Here is a 15,257-nt window from a genome sequence, read left to right as displayed (position 1 = left end):
CACAATCATCAATTGAAGACCAATTCTCTATCAAGCGAAGACATTCCTTTGATGAAGATGAATTCTCCCATTAATCTCTGTGTGTTCTTCATGTCTATGGAGAGCTAAACCCCTTTTGTTGAATCTAAGGTAGTAGTTAACCTATGAATATACAATACCATTAATTAATTCCTGTGAACAATTGTTTGAATTCATTATCAATAAGTAATCTTGTTTTTATTCTTAAATTATCGTTGAATCTTTGATCGAAAGAAAGGATTTAACTTTTGCCCTAGGTTACTATATTGATTCAATTGCAATTTGCAGAGATGGAATTGTAATTGGATTTTCATAATTATCGTTCTTAATTACTATTATCGTTATTGATATTTGGAGAGATCGAATCTCATACCGGTAAAAGCTTTCTAATTTGATTTGCAGACATGAAATCTTATTTGAGGATAAGTGAAGATAATGATTCAAAATATTGTTCAATTGTGAATTAATTGATAATTGTATAGGAATAGGTTGATGAACCCTAAGGTTCAACATATTTCTCTAATCGTTAACAACAGTTCATTACTCGCTTTTAATTTATTGTTTACTTTTGATATTATTAGAATCATAAAACAAACCAACTCAATTTTCCTAACTCAAAATAAACAACTATAGAACGGCAGTGATATTAACCAATCCCTGTGGATACGATATATTACCGAAAATATTTACCCACAAATACTTTCAACACATGTCGTATAACTTTGTAGTCAGTTTATGTGTGTTAATGTGTGTTTCATCAATCAAGTAGAAATATGAGATTCTGATAAAAATAACCTGACCACTTTTCTCATAATCGCTTAAAAACTCTTTTCTTGTGTTGTTGACCAAACAAACTTGCAACCCCCCAATTTACTGTTTTAATTTAAGTGCACAACATTCCATGTTTTAAGTTCGGAATCCATGTGAAGATGAATTTATATTTTATTACTTCGATAACATAACTAATACCCTAGTAAATTGTCATCAAGTAACTTATCCCATAACCCCTTGGCATCATTTAACTTCTTCACGACCCCTTTTAGGATCACCTTGTTCGCCGATTCTGCTTGTCCATTGGCTCGGGGTGGACAACAAAGACAAAATTTGTTTGCACTCATAACTCGTGGCAAAAGTCAATGACAATAACATTGGCAAAGTGTGTTCCATTATTGGAGACGGTGATGCTTGACAACCCGAACCTACACATGATTTTCTACCAGTAGAAACGACGAACTCTATATATTGTAATCTTAGTGACACCGTCCGCCTCTATCCATTTTTGTGAAATAGTCGACCCCCATAATTAAGAATTTAAGTTTCCCCGACGCCAGAGGGAACAAACCTAAAATATCCACCCCCGCTAGTAGAAAGGCCATGACGATCTCATGAAGTAAAGGAGCTTAGATTGGGCATGATGAAAGTCGGCATGTCTTTGACATTAATCTCACTTCTTACCAATGCCACACTGTCTTTCAACAAGGTGAGCCAATAGTAACTTCCTTGAGTAGTTTGTGGGCGAGAGCCTTGCTGCAAATGTGCTTTCCACATGCCCTTTGGTGAACTTCTGCGAGGATCAAGGAGGTTTCATGCTCCCCTAGACACTGTAATATTGGATATAGAGCAACACATAATTGACAAAGACACCACATATTCACTAAAAACTTTAAGACAATTAGTGTATGAAATCTCTCACTTATAAAGTGATCAACCTCCATTTTTTCAAGCAATGTGAGACTTACACAACTCACATTTATTTCTCAACCTAAAGTATTAAAAATTCCACGACATCCCACTTATTCATTTCATTGATGAAATTCTAGATAGGGTAATAGACTATTTGACCAAAATAAATTTAAGTAATTTATTTTTATTAAAAAATACTTTAAAAAAATATATTTAATTAATAACTTAATAAATAATTATATCAAAAAAACTTAAAATTAATATAAAAAGGTGAACTACCCTTGAGTTTAGTTGAATACCGGTACTCTCGTCCAATCAAATAGTAGAATTTAATGTCACATCAATTTTTTTATATTATTTTAAAATAAATTAAAATTAAAATACAATTTACTTTAAAATAATAATACTAAATTTAAATTCATGGGTACCGAATTGAAGTTGTCAAATATATGGGCTAGATTAATTTTAGTTTTCTTGAGTTTTTATAGGAGAGCGCAGCCGGCGTCAAAACCCTAATCGAACCCTCTTATCACTTATAAATACTCCCAACCACAAACCCTCTTCACATCCTGTTAGTTGTTAAGCAGCCGCACGATTTCAAATACATGTTAGATCATGTTTTTTCTTATTCGTTTCGATTCTGATCTTGGTTCAGAGTAATACTGATTCTCCCGTGCTTCAATTCAACTCTTCACTGTTTTCACTGTTTTTATAGTTTTGCAAATTGAATTGTCGAAAACGTTGTTTGTTATAGGATGTGATGATAGTAATTGTCGCCCCAGTCTTAATCTGCACTCTAAAGTGTAACATGGTGACTGACTTATTATCTGATCCTGTTATTCGTTTTGCATCAATTTTAATTTTATTTGTTTTCTTAATACTTTGCTTGCAACATTTTGCAACATTGGGATATGAGGATAAAATCTCTAAATGTCTTATTGTGAATTTCATACTTGGTGACTAAAGATCGACTATCTGATCCCTTTTCCAACATTTTGTTTATCTTTTAACAATTGTTAGTTTTGATTTTGGTGACATGAGATTGAAGGAGATATGATGATATTTATCCAACGGTTCTGTTATAGATGATGAAACAAACATGCACTACCATCTGATCTCTTTCAAATCTCTCCCTTTTTGTTTTGTTATTTGTGTATATTTATTTGCCTATGGTATCTGATGTCCAGAATTTAGACTTGTGTTCTTGTGACTGGACATTTCGTTTTTACGGGCATAGACTGAATTTTTACAGGTCTTGCGACACAGGGGTTTTCTGAATTATATGCCTACTGTTACTAATTCCCTGTTTACATTTTCTATCTATTTCTTCCATGAAGTTGAATGATATGTATATTGATTTCTTTCTTGATTGCTGTCTCCAGACTAGTCAGGTATCTTCTTCAATGTGCTATGGTTGATACCGTTACATGTCTGGGAAATCAAATGAGTCCATCGTTACAGGCGTGTTGGTTTTAATGCTCACATCTGTTCCATTGGACCTCTACATTATAGTCCAATACAATGACTATTTTTTCATTGAGATACTTTACTCTTTCTCTATAATATTAATAGATTACAAGATATTTTAACTTTTGCTGAGTATAGCAGTATTTTGATTTTTCGGCTAATTTTGGTGTGAATTTGAATCATTAACAAGAAGATGAATTTTAGCCGTTAGATTAATTAACAAGAAAAATAACACCAAATTAAACCAGAACTTTTTTTGGTCACAGAACTATTAACAGTCATGTCTTTTTCACACCGAAGGTAGTCTGAGCTTCCTGTAAATCTGTCTGATTGGCAAACTTTTAAATGCACACTTTCATGTAGGAATAATGCTATTCGCCTCCTTAAACATTCTCTTATGTAATTAATTTGGGCGTCTGAGAAGTTATAAAAATAAGCTTTTGCATTTAGGATGTTAATAACCACTGTATTCCTTAAGTTTCTCGCATTATGCCCCTTACTTGTACACTTTAAAGCACGGAGTAAAAGAATTCAAGGAAAAACAGTAGTTGAAGATCAACTTCAGGATATTTAATAAAAGAAACATCTTTAGAGTGCAGAGATCAATAAGTTGACAAACTTTACATTTATTGTTTCAACAATGCTATTGCTTAACTCTAATTCTTGAACCTTTGATTGCTCTTTGAGAATGCAAAGATTGATGATGATGAAGACTATTAGAGAAGAAAGAACTTAAAAAGTTACATTATGAAAGGTTGACAATTTTGAAGCTTAAATCAAGAGGTTTGATCATGATTAAAATTGATAAAGTCAATGGTGGTTAAAGAAGAAATATTCACTGACAATTACAATTTAAGAGTCAACTCTCTGTTTGGAATGATGTTTGATGTTTGGAACAACACTCAATATGTTTAATGTTTGTACTAGTTTGGTACAACATTATGTTTTTTGGAAATTATGGCTTTTGAAATTGTTGTAATCATACATTTAGAACCGGTATAATTTTATTGCTTTGTGTAACAATTACATGAAGGTTCTCTATGAAAATTGGAAGAGTGATAATTGATTACATAATAGATGTTGTTGATTACATAATTTATTCTGTTTGGAAAATATGAATCTAAATTGGAAGAATGATATAATCGATTACAAAAAAGTATTGTTGATTTCATGTTTATTCTGTTTGGAAAATATGAATCTTGGAAAATTATGGTTGTTGAAATTGTCGTAATAACACTTTTAGAATTGTCATACTTATCTTATTTATGAAAATTATGGATGTTGAAATTGTCGTAATAACATTTAGAATTATCATACTTATCTTATTTATGAAATAATATTTAAATCTATCTTATTTATGAAATAATATTTATACTTATCTTATTTATGAAAATTATGGATGTTGAAATTGTCGTAATAACATTTAGAATTATCATACTTATCTTATTTATGAAATAATATTTAAATCTATCTTATTTATGAAATAATATTTAAATTTGATTTTTTTTTTGAACGTTAGGGATGTGGTATTTTATTACCATATTATGATATTCGAATAGGAAGGTGAAGCATTGCATTTTTTTCATGGTTAGGATGTTTTTAACACAATGCAATGCTTCCTACTTTGATTTCAAACTTGAGTATCTTCTCCTAGAGGTATCATAGGATGTATATAAGACTATATACTTCTGAAATTCAAAGAACTTTTTTCATATTTAATTCATACAATTCAAATTATTTTTCTAGTGTTCATACAACTTTTACAATGAAATTTTGTGCATAATTTTCATATCATTCAAAAAGTTTAATTCAAACATTATGAGCACTTAAGTATATAAGTTTGAATTGTGATCAAGTTTAAGAAAAAAATGATTTACTTAGAATACAAGGCAAAACAAGTTTATTCAAATTACTAAAAATGTAATGTGACTTAATCATCAAGTTTGTGATGATAAGTTGTTCGTGTAAAAGGTCATTTAAATTTGGTTGACTCAAAGTCTGCCATAGTGTTTGTTGTTTTATGAAAAAAGTTCTTTGAATTTGTTTGATTCAAACTCCACCATAGAGTTTGAGTTTTTATAAGATAAGTCATTTGAATTGGGGTGATTTAAAATCCAATGTAGATTTGGTGTATGTGTATCCTTTAGAAGGTTGTAAAGAAGTCTTGGCATTACGAGGATCTAAACATAGTGGACATTCTTCAAGATATGAAGGGATTAGATGTGTATCGATGATTGATAAGAGAAGTAGTAAAATTGTCTGTGTCCTTTACTTTTCAGCATATTAATATTTTGCTTTTTATTACTATAATAACATAACATATTCATAATTTCTAGAAAAATAAAAAGTTAAGAGTTTTGCATCTCATAATTACATGTCACCCCTCTTTTATGTTGCATCTCTTAGTTACATGTTTTCAACGTTAAAGATGACATGATTGAATAAATTATTATTTTTTAGGAACGTTGTGCATGTACCCAATCTTCGTTATTTTTTTGTCATGTTGCTTTTTGAATGGATCGTGGTGTAAGTTTTTGGTCTCCTATTTTTGTACTATTGTTCTAGGGTGGATGGATCATTTTTAATATACATGTTATAATTCCTTACATGTGTAACTCTTTTTCCATCATTTGTGGTTTTAATCATCTTTGCATATCTCTTCGATAGGAGCTTCCCCGACCAAGGGCACCATTCGTTTATTACTTTTTCAACTTTTGATCTTAGAAGAAGGGTGGATTGTTTTTGGGGAATATTTATCTTGTTGATGGCCTATCGAAAAGAGATGCTCATTTTCCCATCTTAAGTGACTTTGGTTGCCTGCTTGATACATTGAATTGGGCAGTAAAAAATATTTGTGTAACTCGCCTTAGGAGTCGTTAGATTCATCCTTAAGACGTTTAAACCATGTCAAGTCATGCCCTTCCCCCTCCTTAAAAGTGAGGATGATCATTTTACACATCTCTATCTCACTAGAGTCTCGAAAGTTGAGGAGGACATCCAAAATGTGATTGTTCGGATCTGTCGTTCCATTATAGGTCCACATCCCTAAAATTTTCTTTGAGGTCCATATGGACAAGTAACTATTGATCTTTTGTGTGAACGTGTTACTCCTCAGAGTATTTTCTTCACCCTAGGATTTTTCAGAGGAGAAGGATGACGTTGAACCTCTATATCGCGTGTCGTGTCATCTTTGTGGTGTCATAGATCCGGATCTTCCTAGGGTGTGATGCCTCCAAGACTAATTAAAATATTTTTTAGCCCATTTATTTTAAAAATTAGTTTTTTTCTCCCTAATTTCTTTTTTTATAGAATTTTTTACTCCCATCTCATTTCAATATCATTTTTTCTTGTTTTGATTAATTAGTTTAACATTGGGTTGTCCAGACCTCTAAACACTAAAAGGGTTAGGTTAAACATTTTGTCATTTGTAAATACTTATGGGAATTTTTGTTATGTGTTAATTAATTCAATAACTTATTCATAGTTACAACATAGAAAAAGATAATATCTGCAAAATTGTATACATTTTTTTTTCTAGTTTCTGTGTGATCCTAACTCACTTATTGGTATATAATTTTTAGACCCCAAATTATTCAGTTTCCTCAATCCATCAAGCCCTGAAGATGGAAAAGGGCCCTACACATATCTACAAAGCTAATAAATACATATATAATATTGTAGATATACATAATATAATATACTACTAGTCAAACTATATATTAAATTAATTAATTCAAATCAAAGACTGGATTGAATAGTTGCATTTGAAGGAGTTAAGTCCACTTATATGTGCAAAGATATCTGAGGAATCAACCATATCATCTTCTTCTTTAACAGCTATCTGCAAGTACAAAATGAAACGAATATTTATTAAGGAATTATTCCATCAAATAATTGAATAGGATTAAAAAAAATTGAAAAAAATAGAATATTTGTTTTTTATATCTCAATAATATACAAATAAATGCGTCTAATGCATTTCTGAGTCCAAATTTCTTCGATGACATGTAATGTGATAGTTAATGTCACTTAATATATAAATATTTTCCAATTTTTTATAAAAATAATATGAAAGTCTATAGGAATCTTACTTCATCATCATCTTCATGGTTGCTACAAGCTGGCCTTTGATTCTCGCCAAATTCATCATTCTTTGCAAATCTGCCTCTAACTCGCGGCCGACTATCTGCTAAAGTTTTCCGGCAAGCATACTGCATGTATATTTTCTTGCATCATTAGATGAATTTTGAAAATATAAAGGAATCTATGTATATGATTAGGATATAATATAAAATTTCAAGTACCTTGATTTTCTTGCTGAAATTTCTTTCATTTCTCTTCTTCATATATCTATGAATCTTTTCTTTCCTTTGCTCAACAGAAAGTTTTCCAACCTTTAAGGTAGAGTCCTCCAAATGTGAGATTTCTGGTGATAAAGTGGCAGAATTTCCAGCTACTAGTTTGTGATTCTCAGTACCAAGTGCCTATACGAGAAATTACAGTTATCAACATCAACTTCTTATTCAATGCATCCGAAAAAAATGATGTCTAGCCCACTAATTATCAACATTTAGCATCTATACTTCAAATCAATAACATGTTCGATGTTTGACATGTGTACATATCTATCATCGACATACACGGTTCTATTCAATATGAGTATTATATCTTGTGTCTGATGTCTGGATCAATGTTCGTGGTTACTTTATTAGAGACTTTTGAAAGAGATGTATTGGTAGAACCAATCATGATGATGGTCTTTTTCTAATGATGCTGCTGTCTTTGTTATCTTTTTTATTTTTGCTTGAAAGTTGTTATTCCTTTCTACTAGGCCAAATCAATAGTATTTTTTTTAATGCAGCTGACTTTATAAAAGAACTTAAACTATATGCTAGCAATAACTGTTTGATGTATATTGGCACTAATGGGTTTTCAGCTTAAGATATTTTGTGGACCATGACATGTCCCCAAAAATTCTCTTCAAATATATCAAACTTCAACGCAAACACGGACACCAGACACCACGTCAAACACACCACACATGACATTAATACATATACAATATGACATTGGTAAGAGTTTGAAAAAATTAATCATTTGAGCTTTTTTAAACGTGTTGGTGACAAACATCAAAGACGTCTTTCTTACAAATTTAAGGAAAATTTGCTTACTTTCTAATTACATTTTCAAATTTTACTTTGTATGTCAATGGCTGAAATAACATTTGGCTATAAAAATACCTATGTAGCACCGACATCTCTGAAAAAAGTTGTGCTAATGTTCAACTAACATTTGTGATTACATTTAATTTTTTTATTTTTTTAAAATTATTTTCAGTGTCGTGTCCTATGTATGTATCTGTATCTGTGCGCATGTACTTCACCGAATAAAAGCACTAGAGAGTATGCAATTCAATCTATTTTAAATAAGCATTTTCAAAGAAAAAGAAAGACAAGAAGTAAACTAGAAGCAATCAAAGAAAAGTTGATCATACCTGAAAATCTTGAGGATTAAACACCTGCTGAACAGAATCTGTACAATAAATTCCACCATTTTCACCTTGATAATCTAAGTCTTGAGTCTGCATTTCCGAACCTAGTATCATTCCTCCACCAAACAAGCCAGAACTATCACCAGACAAACCACTCCCAAGATTTCCATGAGGCATATACACACCTAATCCATTACTAAGATAAGAACACGAAGGAGAATAAGACGGAATCGAAGATATGCAATCATCTTCAAAAACCGAACCAAACGAACCACCGATGAGAGGCCCCGCAGCAGCCGAAACAGGAATATTATCAGTCTGATGATACTGCGAAGACAGTCCTTTCAAACCCGAACATGTGGACAACTGAAGATGCTGATGATGAGGTTGCGTCGAAGAGAAATCAAACTGCTGTTCTTGATGAGTATTGATTGGAAGAAGCGACGGAACGAGAAAAGACTGCGACGATGTGAAGTCTATCGAAGCCGATATGTCATTGTCGATATCTTGTTGAGAATCAAAGATAATCGGAAGGCTATTATTGGTATTGTTTGTTGTGTTATTGTTGCTTGTTGTGCTTGTAGTACTATTGCTATTGCTATTGATGTTGTTGTCTAAATCTAAAGCTTGTGAAATGTTGTTTAAGGTATATGAAGAGTTGTTATTATTATTGTTGTTGTTGTTGATGTTGTTGAGGTTGTTTTCTTCATGATGACAACAATTTGAGCTAGAAGTAACTTCAGAATTTTGTTGGAGAGAGTCTTGGAACAAATCAGGGTCACAAAGTTCAAAAATTTGTGCACTAATATTTGGACTTGAAATTTCATCCTGAAATGTGTGACATAAAAACAATGTAAGAAACATGATTGTACTGAAAAAAGTACTAAGTTTATAAGACTTGGAATTTAAGAAAGAGAGTAAGTTGTATATAAATACAAGATGGAAACGTGATTCTCTATAGTTTTTTATTTTGTTATGGAGTTTGAAAATGAATCCAATTCTTCTTTTTGTTGATAGACATGAGTCTGTTCTGATCACTTAGAGGGGAAAAAAAGAAGTGCCAAATTTCAAAAGGTTGTAATATTCTTCAATCAAATTGAAGGTTTGGGTTGTAATTGTCTTTGGTATTCTAAAGTGAAAAACAAGCCAAGTAAGACAATGGAAATGGTATTTTGATGCACAAGATCAAAATTCAACAACAACTTTATAGTGCTAACACATTTTTTAGATATGAAGTATGTCTGTAGATGATTAATGTATTATAAACCATAATTAGATATGTGTGTGACCTAGTGGTGAAGGCTTAGTTCTTTAGAGTATGCAAGAAATCAGACATAATAATAACAATAACACATGACATTAACACGTAATTATGAATAATTGAAAAATTGAAGTGATTAAAAATTACTATATTTGGATATAGTATACATATGTATAACATTGATGCATATCAAACATAGATACATAGATACTTATCTATCTTAGGTGTTAGTATATGGTTGAAAAAATAGGATTGGTTTTTCAAGCATATCCTTTTTACCAATATTTTTTAGTGACTAAAATTTTAGACTCGTATATCTCTAATATGTCTGTCCCGCTCTATTTTTGCAGATGCAGGCATTGGTAATAATTTTTGCAATTTTTAACTTTTAGAGATGCAAGGCCCGCCCGCATATCTTTTAAATGTGTAATTGATGTCACAATTTTTTGAAATATGTGCAAATATATATTTTATTTACACTAAAAGTATAGTACTTGACACGTCCATTTCTTTTGAGAAATAGAGAGGATCCTTACTCGCCTACCCTCGTTTTTCCATGGGGCGGATTGAAGTTTTAGACCAGTACCCTTAACTATATCCGTCTTGTTCCATTATTTTACAACTTTTGCGGGGCGAAGCTAAACGGGATGCCCCTTTTGATACCCTAGTTGGACCTAATAGATAGCTTTGCAGAGAATACTAGTATTTCATTGTGAAGTTGAAAACAAAACAAATCATTATGCAAAGCCTTGTTGGGGGCATTCTACATATAACTAGTTGGTTGCATAGTCTAGTCAGTCATTGTCCATAATTGGCAATAGACATATAAGAAATTCTCCAAAAAGTGATTTCTTTTTCAAGTCATTATTTTGACAAAGAAATGCACAATTGCATCTATGCCTCATGTGTACACGTTGGAACCAAATTTACCTAATGTTACTAACATGAAAAAAACACACAAAGTAAAAAACAAAGAAAGAACCTCATACTATTTGTTATTTTTCTTTATTCATTAAATGGAAATTGTCCTTCAATGGGAATTGAAAGCCACTTAAAGGAATTAACACTTTCATAATGCTATACCTATATAAACTCTTTTGTCATTACATCAAAAACCCTTTTCTTCTATCTAACTCAAAAAAGAATATCAAAATTTGGAAAGCTTGCAAATGAAGCTCCAAAGAGATATAGATTCCACAGAAATTGAAAGCTATGTTTAAAATGACTATCAAGGAAATGTCACACTATTTTACTATTTTGCCCTTGGAAAATGATATATTGATTGTAAGGGCATTGTCTTGAATAGGATAAATATTAGAAAGAACAAAGCCTTACTCTCACGGAGTCTTTGATTCCTTCTTATTATTTTTCCAGTCAAAGAAAATATTATGCTTGCCAACCATATAAATATGAGGAAACAAAACATTATAGTCCTATAAATTGTAAGGGTATGTATTATATAGCTTCTTGTTTTTGCTACAAATAATAGTAATTAATACTTATAACTAGCTATGTAACAAATTATCTAGACACTTGAGAGCCAAATGACTTAATTAACATGTAACAAACATAAGAAAACCATATTCATGATTCATGATTAATCTAATGCATGTAAAGATAATAAATTGCAAGAAGACATAAATAAATAAATAAATAAATGAATGAATAACCACTATTTAGCTACCAAAATATAAGAGTGAGTGACCCAAATAAAAAAAATAAAAAATAAAACCCTTTTCTCAAACAAATAAACTTGTGAAGTTCCAAACATCTCATAACTCAGAAATTGCATGCATGCATGAAAAAATAATTATAGTATGCATATAGTTTCATTTGAACACAAGCATGCATTAACATTAAATATAAGTTGAGGAAATTACAATGGATAGTTGTTCATCATGTGATGGAGGGTGGATAACATCTTGCAACATGGTGATAGGTGATGAATCAATCCTCTTGGAAGCAATGAATTAGGAGTATATATATATATACAAATAATTTGGTGATGTATATGTATATGTTGTAGACAAGTGTTTGTAATAAGGTTGAATATGGCTAGTTAAAAGAATGGAAAGAAAAAAAGGGGAAGGAAGGAAGGAGAGAAAGTGAGGGGTATGTTATATAGAAAGAGAGAATTAATGTGAAATGGTTTAAGGAGGGAAGAGAGAGAAAGAGAGAAGTTAAGAGAGAGTATAGTTAGCTAAGATGATGGAGAGTATGAGGGTGTCAAAAACGGTGAAAATTAGTTAAGTGCATATATAGACAAGGAAATGGGGTGTCAACGCGGGGTGTCAACGCGATATTTATGTTTGGCCATTCAAAATTCAATTCACTATTTTGGCTTTCTTTGGGTTAAGTGTAAATGTGTGTAATAGGATTGGGAGGGTTGTAAATCCTATTCCTAACTTCTTTTATTTTTTGAGTAAAAAAAAAACTTTAATTTCTCTTTTGAAGATAATAGTCATAATAATAATAATAAAATCATAATTATTAAACTTTTAAGCAAAACAAAAAAGTGGAGAAGGATAATTATAATTTACCTATATCTCAATTATGTTGGTAACACGAGAAATAAAAAAATCATTCGCAACACCTAAAAAGTATTATTCAATGTTAACAAAATAATAATTTTTAAATATTAATTGTTGGTGATTTTAGTATCATCAATGTATTTTGGTAATAATGTGATTTACTGTAGGCCGATGCAATTATGCGTTAAGCTTGAAACGAGTTGGGGTAGTGCGGAGTGCACGCTCGTAGAGCCAAACGTGCAATTGAATACGAATAATAGAAACGGGGTTCCAAAGGGCGTAGCCCTTGGCAGGGTGCGGGGCAGCGCCCCGTCGGGGTCCAAGGGGCGGAGCCCCTGGCGGGGTGCGGGGCAGCGCCCTGCCGGGGTCCAAGGGACAGCGCCCCTGGCTGGGGTCTCCCTGCCAGGTCAGCGGGCGGGGGGCGGGGCAGCGCCCCGAACGAAATTTTCGTTTGAATAGTTGCACCATTTCCCAACCGACATAACCGTTTTACCGAACAGGTGTGTCGTTTCCCAACCAACATAACTATTTTTACCGAACAGGTGTGTCATTTCGGTTTCTATTGTTGATCTCCTATATAAGGAGTCATTTGGCCTTAGTTTCGAATACGAAAAACATATTTCCTCTACATTCTGATCTGTTCTCCATTGTCAGAAACAGATTGTTCTTCGAGAATTATCCCCGCAAAGATTTCGTGAACCCAGACAATAATAGGGTCGAAATACTTTGTTCGGAAAGTGAACAAACACGATTCTTGAAGATATCCAGGATTATCTTACCTATATCTAACATTAATGAGTATAAGGGATATTCAAACCCAAACGATTACAAATAATGATCCTTTAGGATACAAGACACCAAATTGATAATCCAATTCACCAAATTACATTCCGCATTTTCTCTAAATCTCAAACTTGTTGGGTCATCACGAAAAGCATCCATATTGGGTCAAGAGCAACACACAAGTGAAGAGACACCACATATTCACCTAACAGAGATATTCATATATTGTCCGATGTGGAACTCTTAACAGAAACAAACCACTCCTACGACAAACACTTAATATTTCCTAAAGCAATTTCCGCTACCTTGACCCGTCCAAAAAGATATAATTCCTTTTAAGCCAAATCGGCCAACATGATGCAACCATACCAACCCTCTTGTATTACCTTTGATTCTTCCTTTTAATTTCATTTGAAAGTTCTTGCAATAGTCTATCATAGAGCCTTTTAATTTCATTTGAAAGTTCTTGCAATAGTCTATCATAGAGCCTTTTACGCCCTCCACAACTGGACAGTAAACGGACAAGTTAAGAACAAATGACTAATTATCTCTTTTTCCTCATTACATACGATAGTCTGAGGATCCGTCGATAAGGCGATCAATATTCGGTAATGGGTAGATGTCCTTAGAACAGGCGACGTTCAAGTCAGTACAGTCCACACATATGTGCCATATGTTGTTTTCTTTCATTATCAAAACAACATTGGCAAGTGAGGTGGGGTATTTTGTTTCTACACTACTACAAATAATATATTTCATGATGAAGCTTTCACCTCAGCCAGAAAAATCTGAGGTAATATGCCAAGGTGCGTCATGTTTTATTTTATTTTTTATAAAAATAAAAACAACATATTCTCTCAATTTTTAATATAACCGAGGGGAAAAACAACTCAGGACACGCTTCACATATCAGCTATTGCAGTTTATGTTTTTATTTGTTTATATGTGAAAACTAAATGATATATCCCTTCAATTTCTTTAATAACCGAGGGATAAAATAATAATATTTTACTATAAAAACATTCGCTAAATGATACATTCTTTAATCCTAACTTATATGTTGCCGCCCCAAACTAGTACGCATCATTCTTTAGGATGGATTGCACGACAGAAAAAATCTTCAATGTCCTTCTATCCTTGAACAAAACATTTTTTCTGCCCTTACAATCTATCTCACATAATGGTATTAATGTTGTATTTTTGAAGCAACTCTCTATTAAGAACTATTGGAAAAGTTCCATACGATATATTGCAAGTGCAGAAAACCATTCTTGCTTCCAAGTTAAACAAAATAGGTGTTTCAACCTTTGAAAAGATATATGCAACAAAATCTGGAATTGCAACGATGATGATGAAAAGAAAATACGTTTTTGCTCGATTTTTTTAATAAAAATTGAGGAAATATGTTACACAGCTACAACAACGAATCTCTATCATATATTCTTAAAGGAACAACGCTCATGATAATGCCAAGACATCAATCCACAACATACTATCTACATCCACCACTATATATCTTTCTTGTGAAAGCATTTGCCTTGATAACATTTGCTCAAGATAATGAAATTTTAGAACTTAAAGAAGCTTGAAAAAGTTCTCTATGATGAATTGCAAGTGCAGAAAAAACATTTCCAATATTTGGAACTGATAACTCCTTACTTGGAGCAGATAGCTCCTTAGAAGTTGATTGCATGAACTCTATATAACTTTAAAACAATGAGCACAAAATGTACCCAACAGGATCTGGATTACACCAAAGATGTGTTGTTCTCCAAGAATAACAGCTACTATGATAACATTGCTTTTGTTGTTATAATGTAATTTAATATTCTGTGTAAACAATATACTGTTAAAAATAAATTATACACATCAGTTTTCTAATGAAACCGAGGGGTAAACATTTTTTACCTCGGCTTTTAACAAAACTGATGGTATAATTTTGGTGTGATAAATGAGGATATTGATCATCGTTATTAAACAAATTTGTGTCGTCCATTTCATGAGTATCAATGCTTAAGACACT

At 32.1% G+C, this 15,257-nt stretch overlaps 1 protein-coding gene and 2 non-coding genes across 3 annotated transcripts; 2 read left to right on the top strand and 1 right to left on the bottom strand.

The window, feature by feature from the left end:
- Positions 1–2,454: 2,454 nt before the first annotated feature.
- Positions 2,455–2,535, top strand: LOC131625822 (small nucleolar RNA U31b). The gene has a single exon (XR_009290961.1). It is a non-coding gene; the product is annotated as a small nucleolar RNA U31b (small nucleolar RNA).
- A 212-nt stretch (positions 2,536–2,747) lies between these two features.
- LOC131625821 (small nucleolar RNA Z195/SNORD33/SNORD32 family) lies at positions 2,748–2,822 on the top strand. Its single transcript, XR_009290960.1, has one exon. It is a non-coding gene; the product is annotated as a small nucleolar RNA Z195/SNORD33/SNORD32 family (small nucleolar RNA).
- Positions 2,823–6,603: 3,781 nt separating this feature from the next.
- Positions 6,604–12,130, bottom strand: LOC131625816 (uncharacterized). Its single transcript, XM_058896646.1, has 5 exons — positions 11,801–12,130; positions 8,663–9,487; positions 7,473–7,652; positions 7,260–7,379; positions 6,604–7,009 (listed from the first exon to the last, which is right to left on the bottom strand). Exons 1-5 carry the CDS (start codon positions 11,849–11,851, stop codon positions 6,902–6,904), a joined length of 1,284 nt encoding a protein of 427 aa, XP_058752629.1. The 5' UTR covers positions 11,852–12,130; the 3' UTR covers positions 6,604–6,901.
- Positions 12,131–15,257: the final 3,127 nt, after the last annotated feature.

Source organism: Vicia villosa, unplaced genomic scaffold (genome assembly GCF_029867415.1).
Source record: "Vicia villosa cultivar HV-30 ecotype Madison, WI unplaced genomic scaffold, Vvil1.0 ctg.000244F_1_1_2_unsc, whole genome shotgun sequence".
Classification (NCBI taxonomy): domain Eukaryota; kingdom Viridiplantae; phylum Streptophyta; class Magnoliopsida; order Fabales; family Fabaceae; genus Vicia; species Vicia villosa.
The sequence above is the reverse complement of the archived record's forward strand: the minus strand, read 5'-3'. Positions and strand labels throughout refer to the sequence as shown.

Bases quoted from the DNA above. Each gene is read 5' to 3' on its own strand.
- LOC131625816 (XM_058896646.1), bottom strand. From the start codon at position 11,851: ATGTTGCAAGATGTTATCCACCCTCCATCACATGATGAACAACTATCC. The intron at 9,488-11,800 runs GTAATTTCCTCA...CACACATTTCAG, and splicing joins ATGATGAACAACTATCCATT to GATGAAATTTCAAGTCCAAA. The intron at 7,380-7,472 runs GTACTTGAAATT...ATATACATGCAG, and splicing joins ATTTCAGCAAGAAAATCAAG to TATGCTTGCCGGAAAACTTT.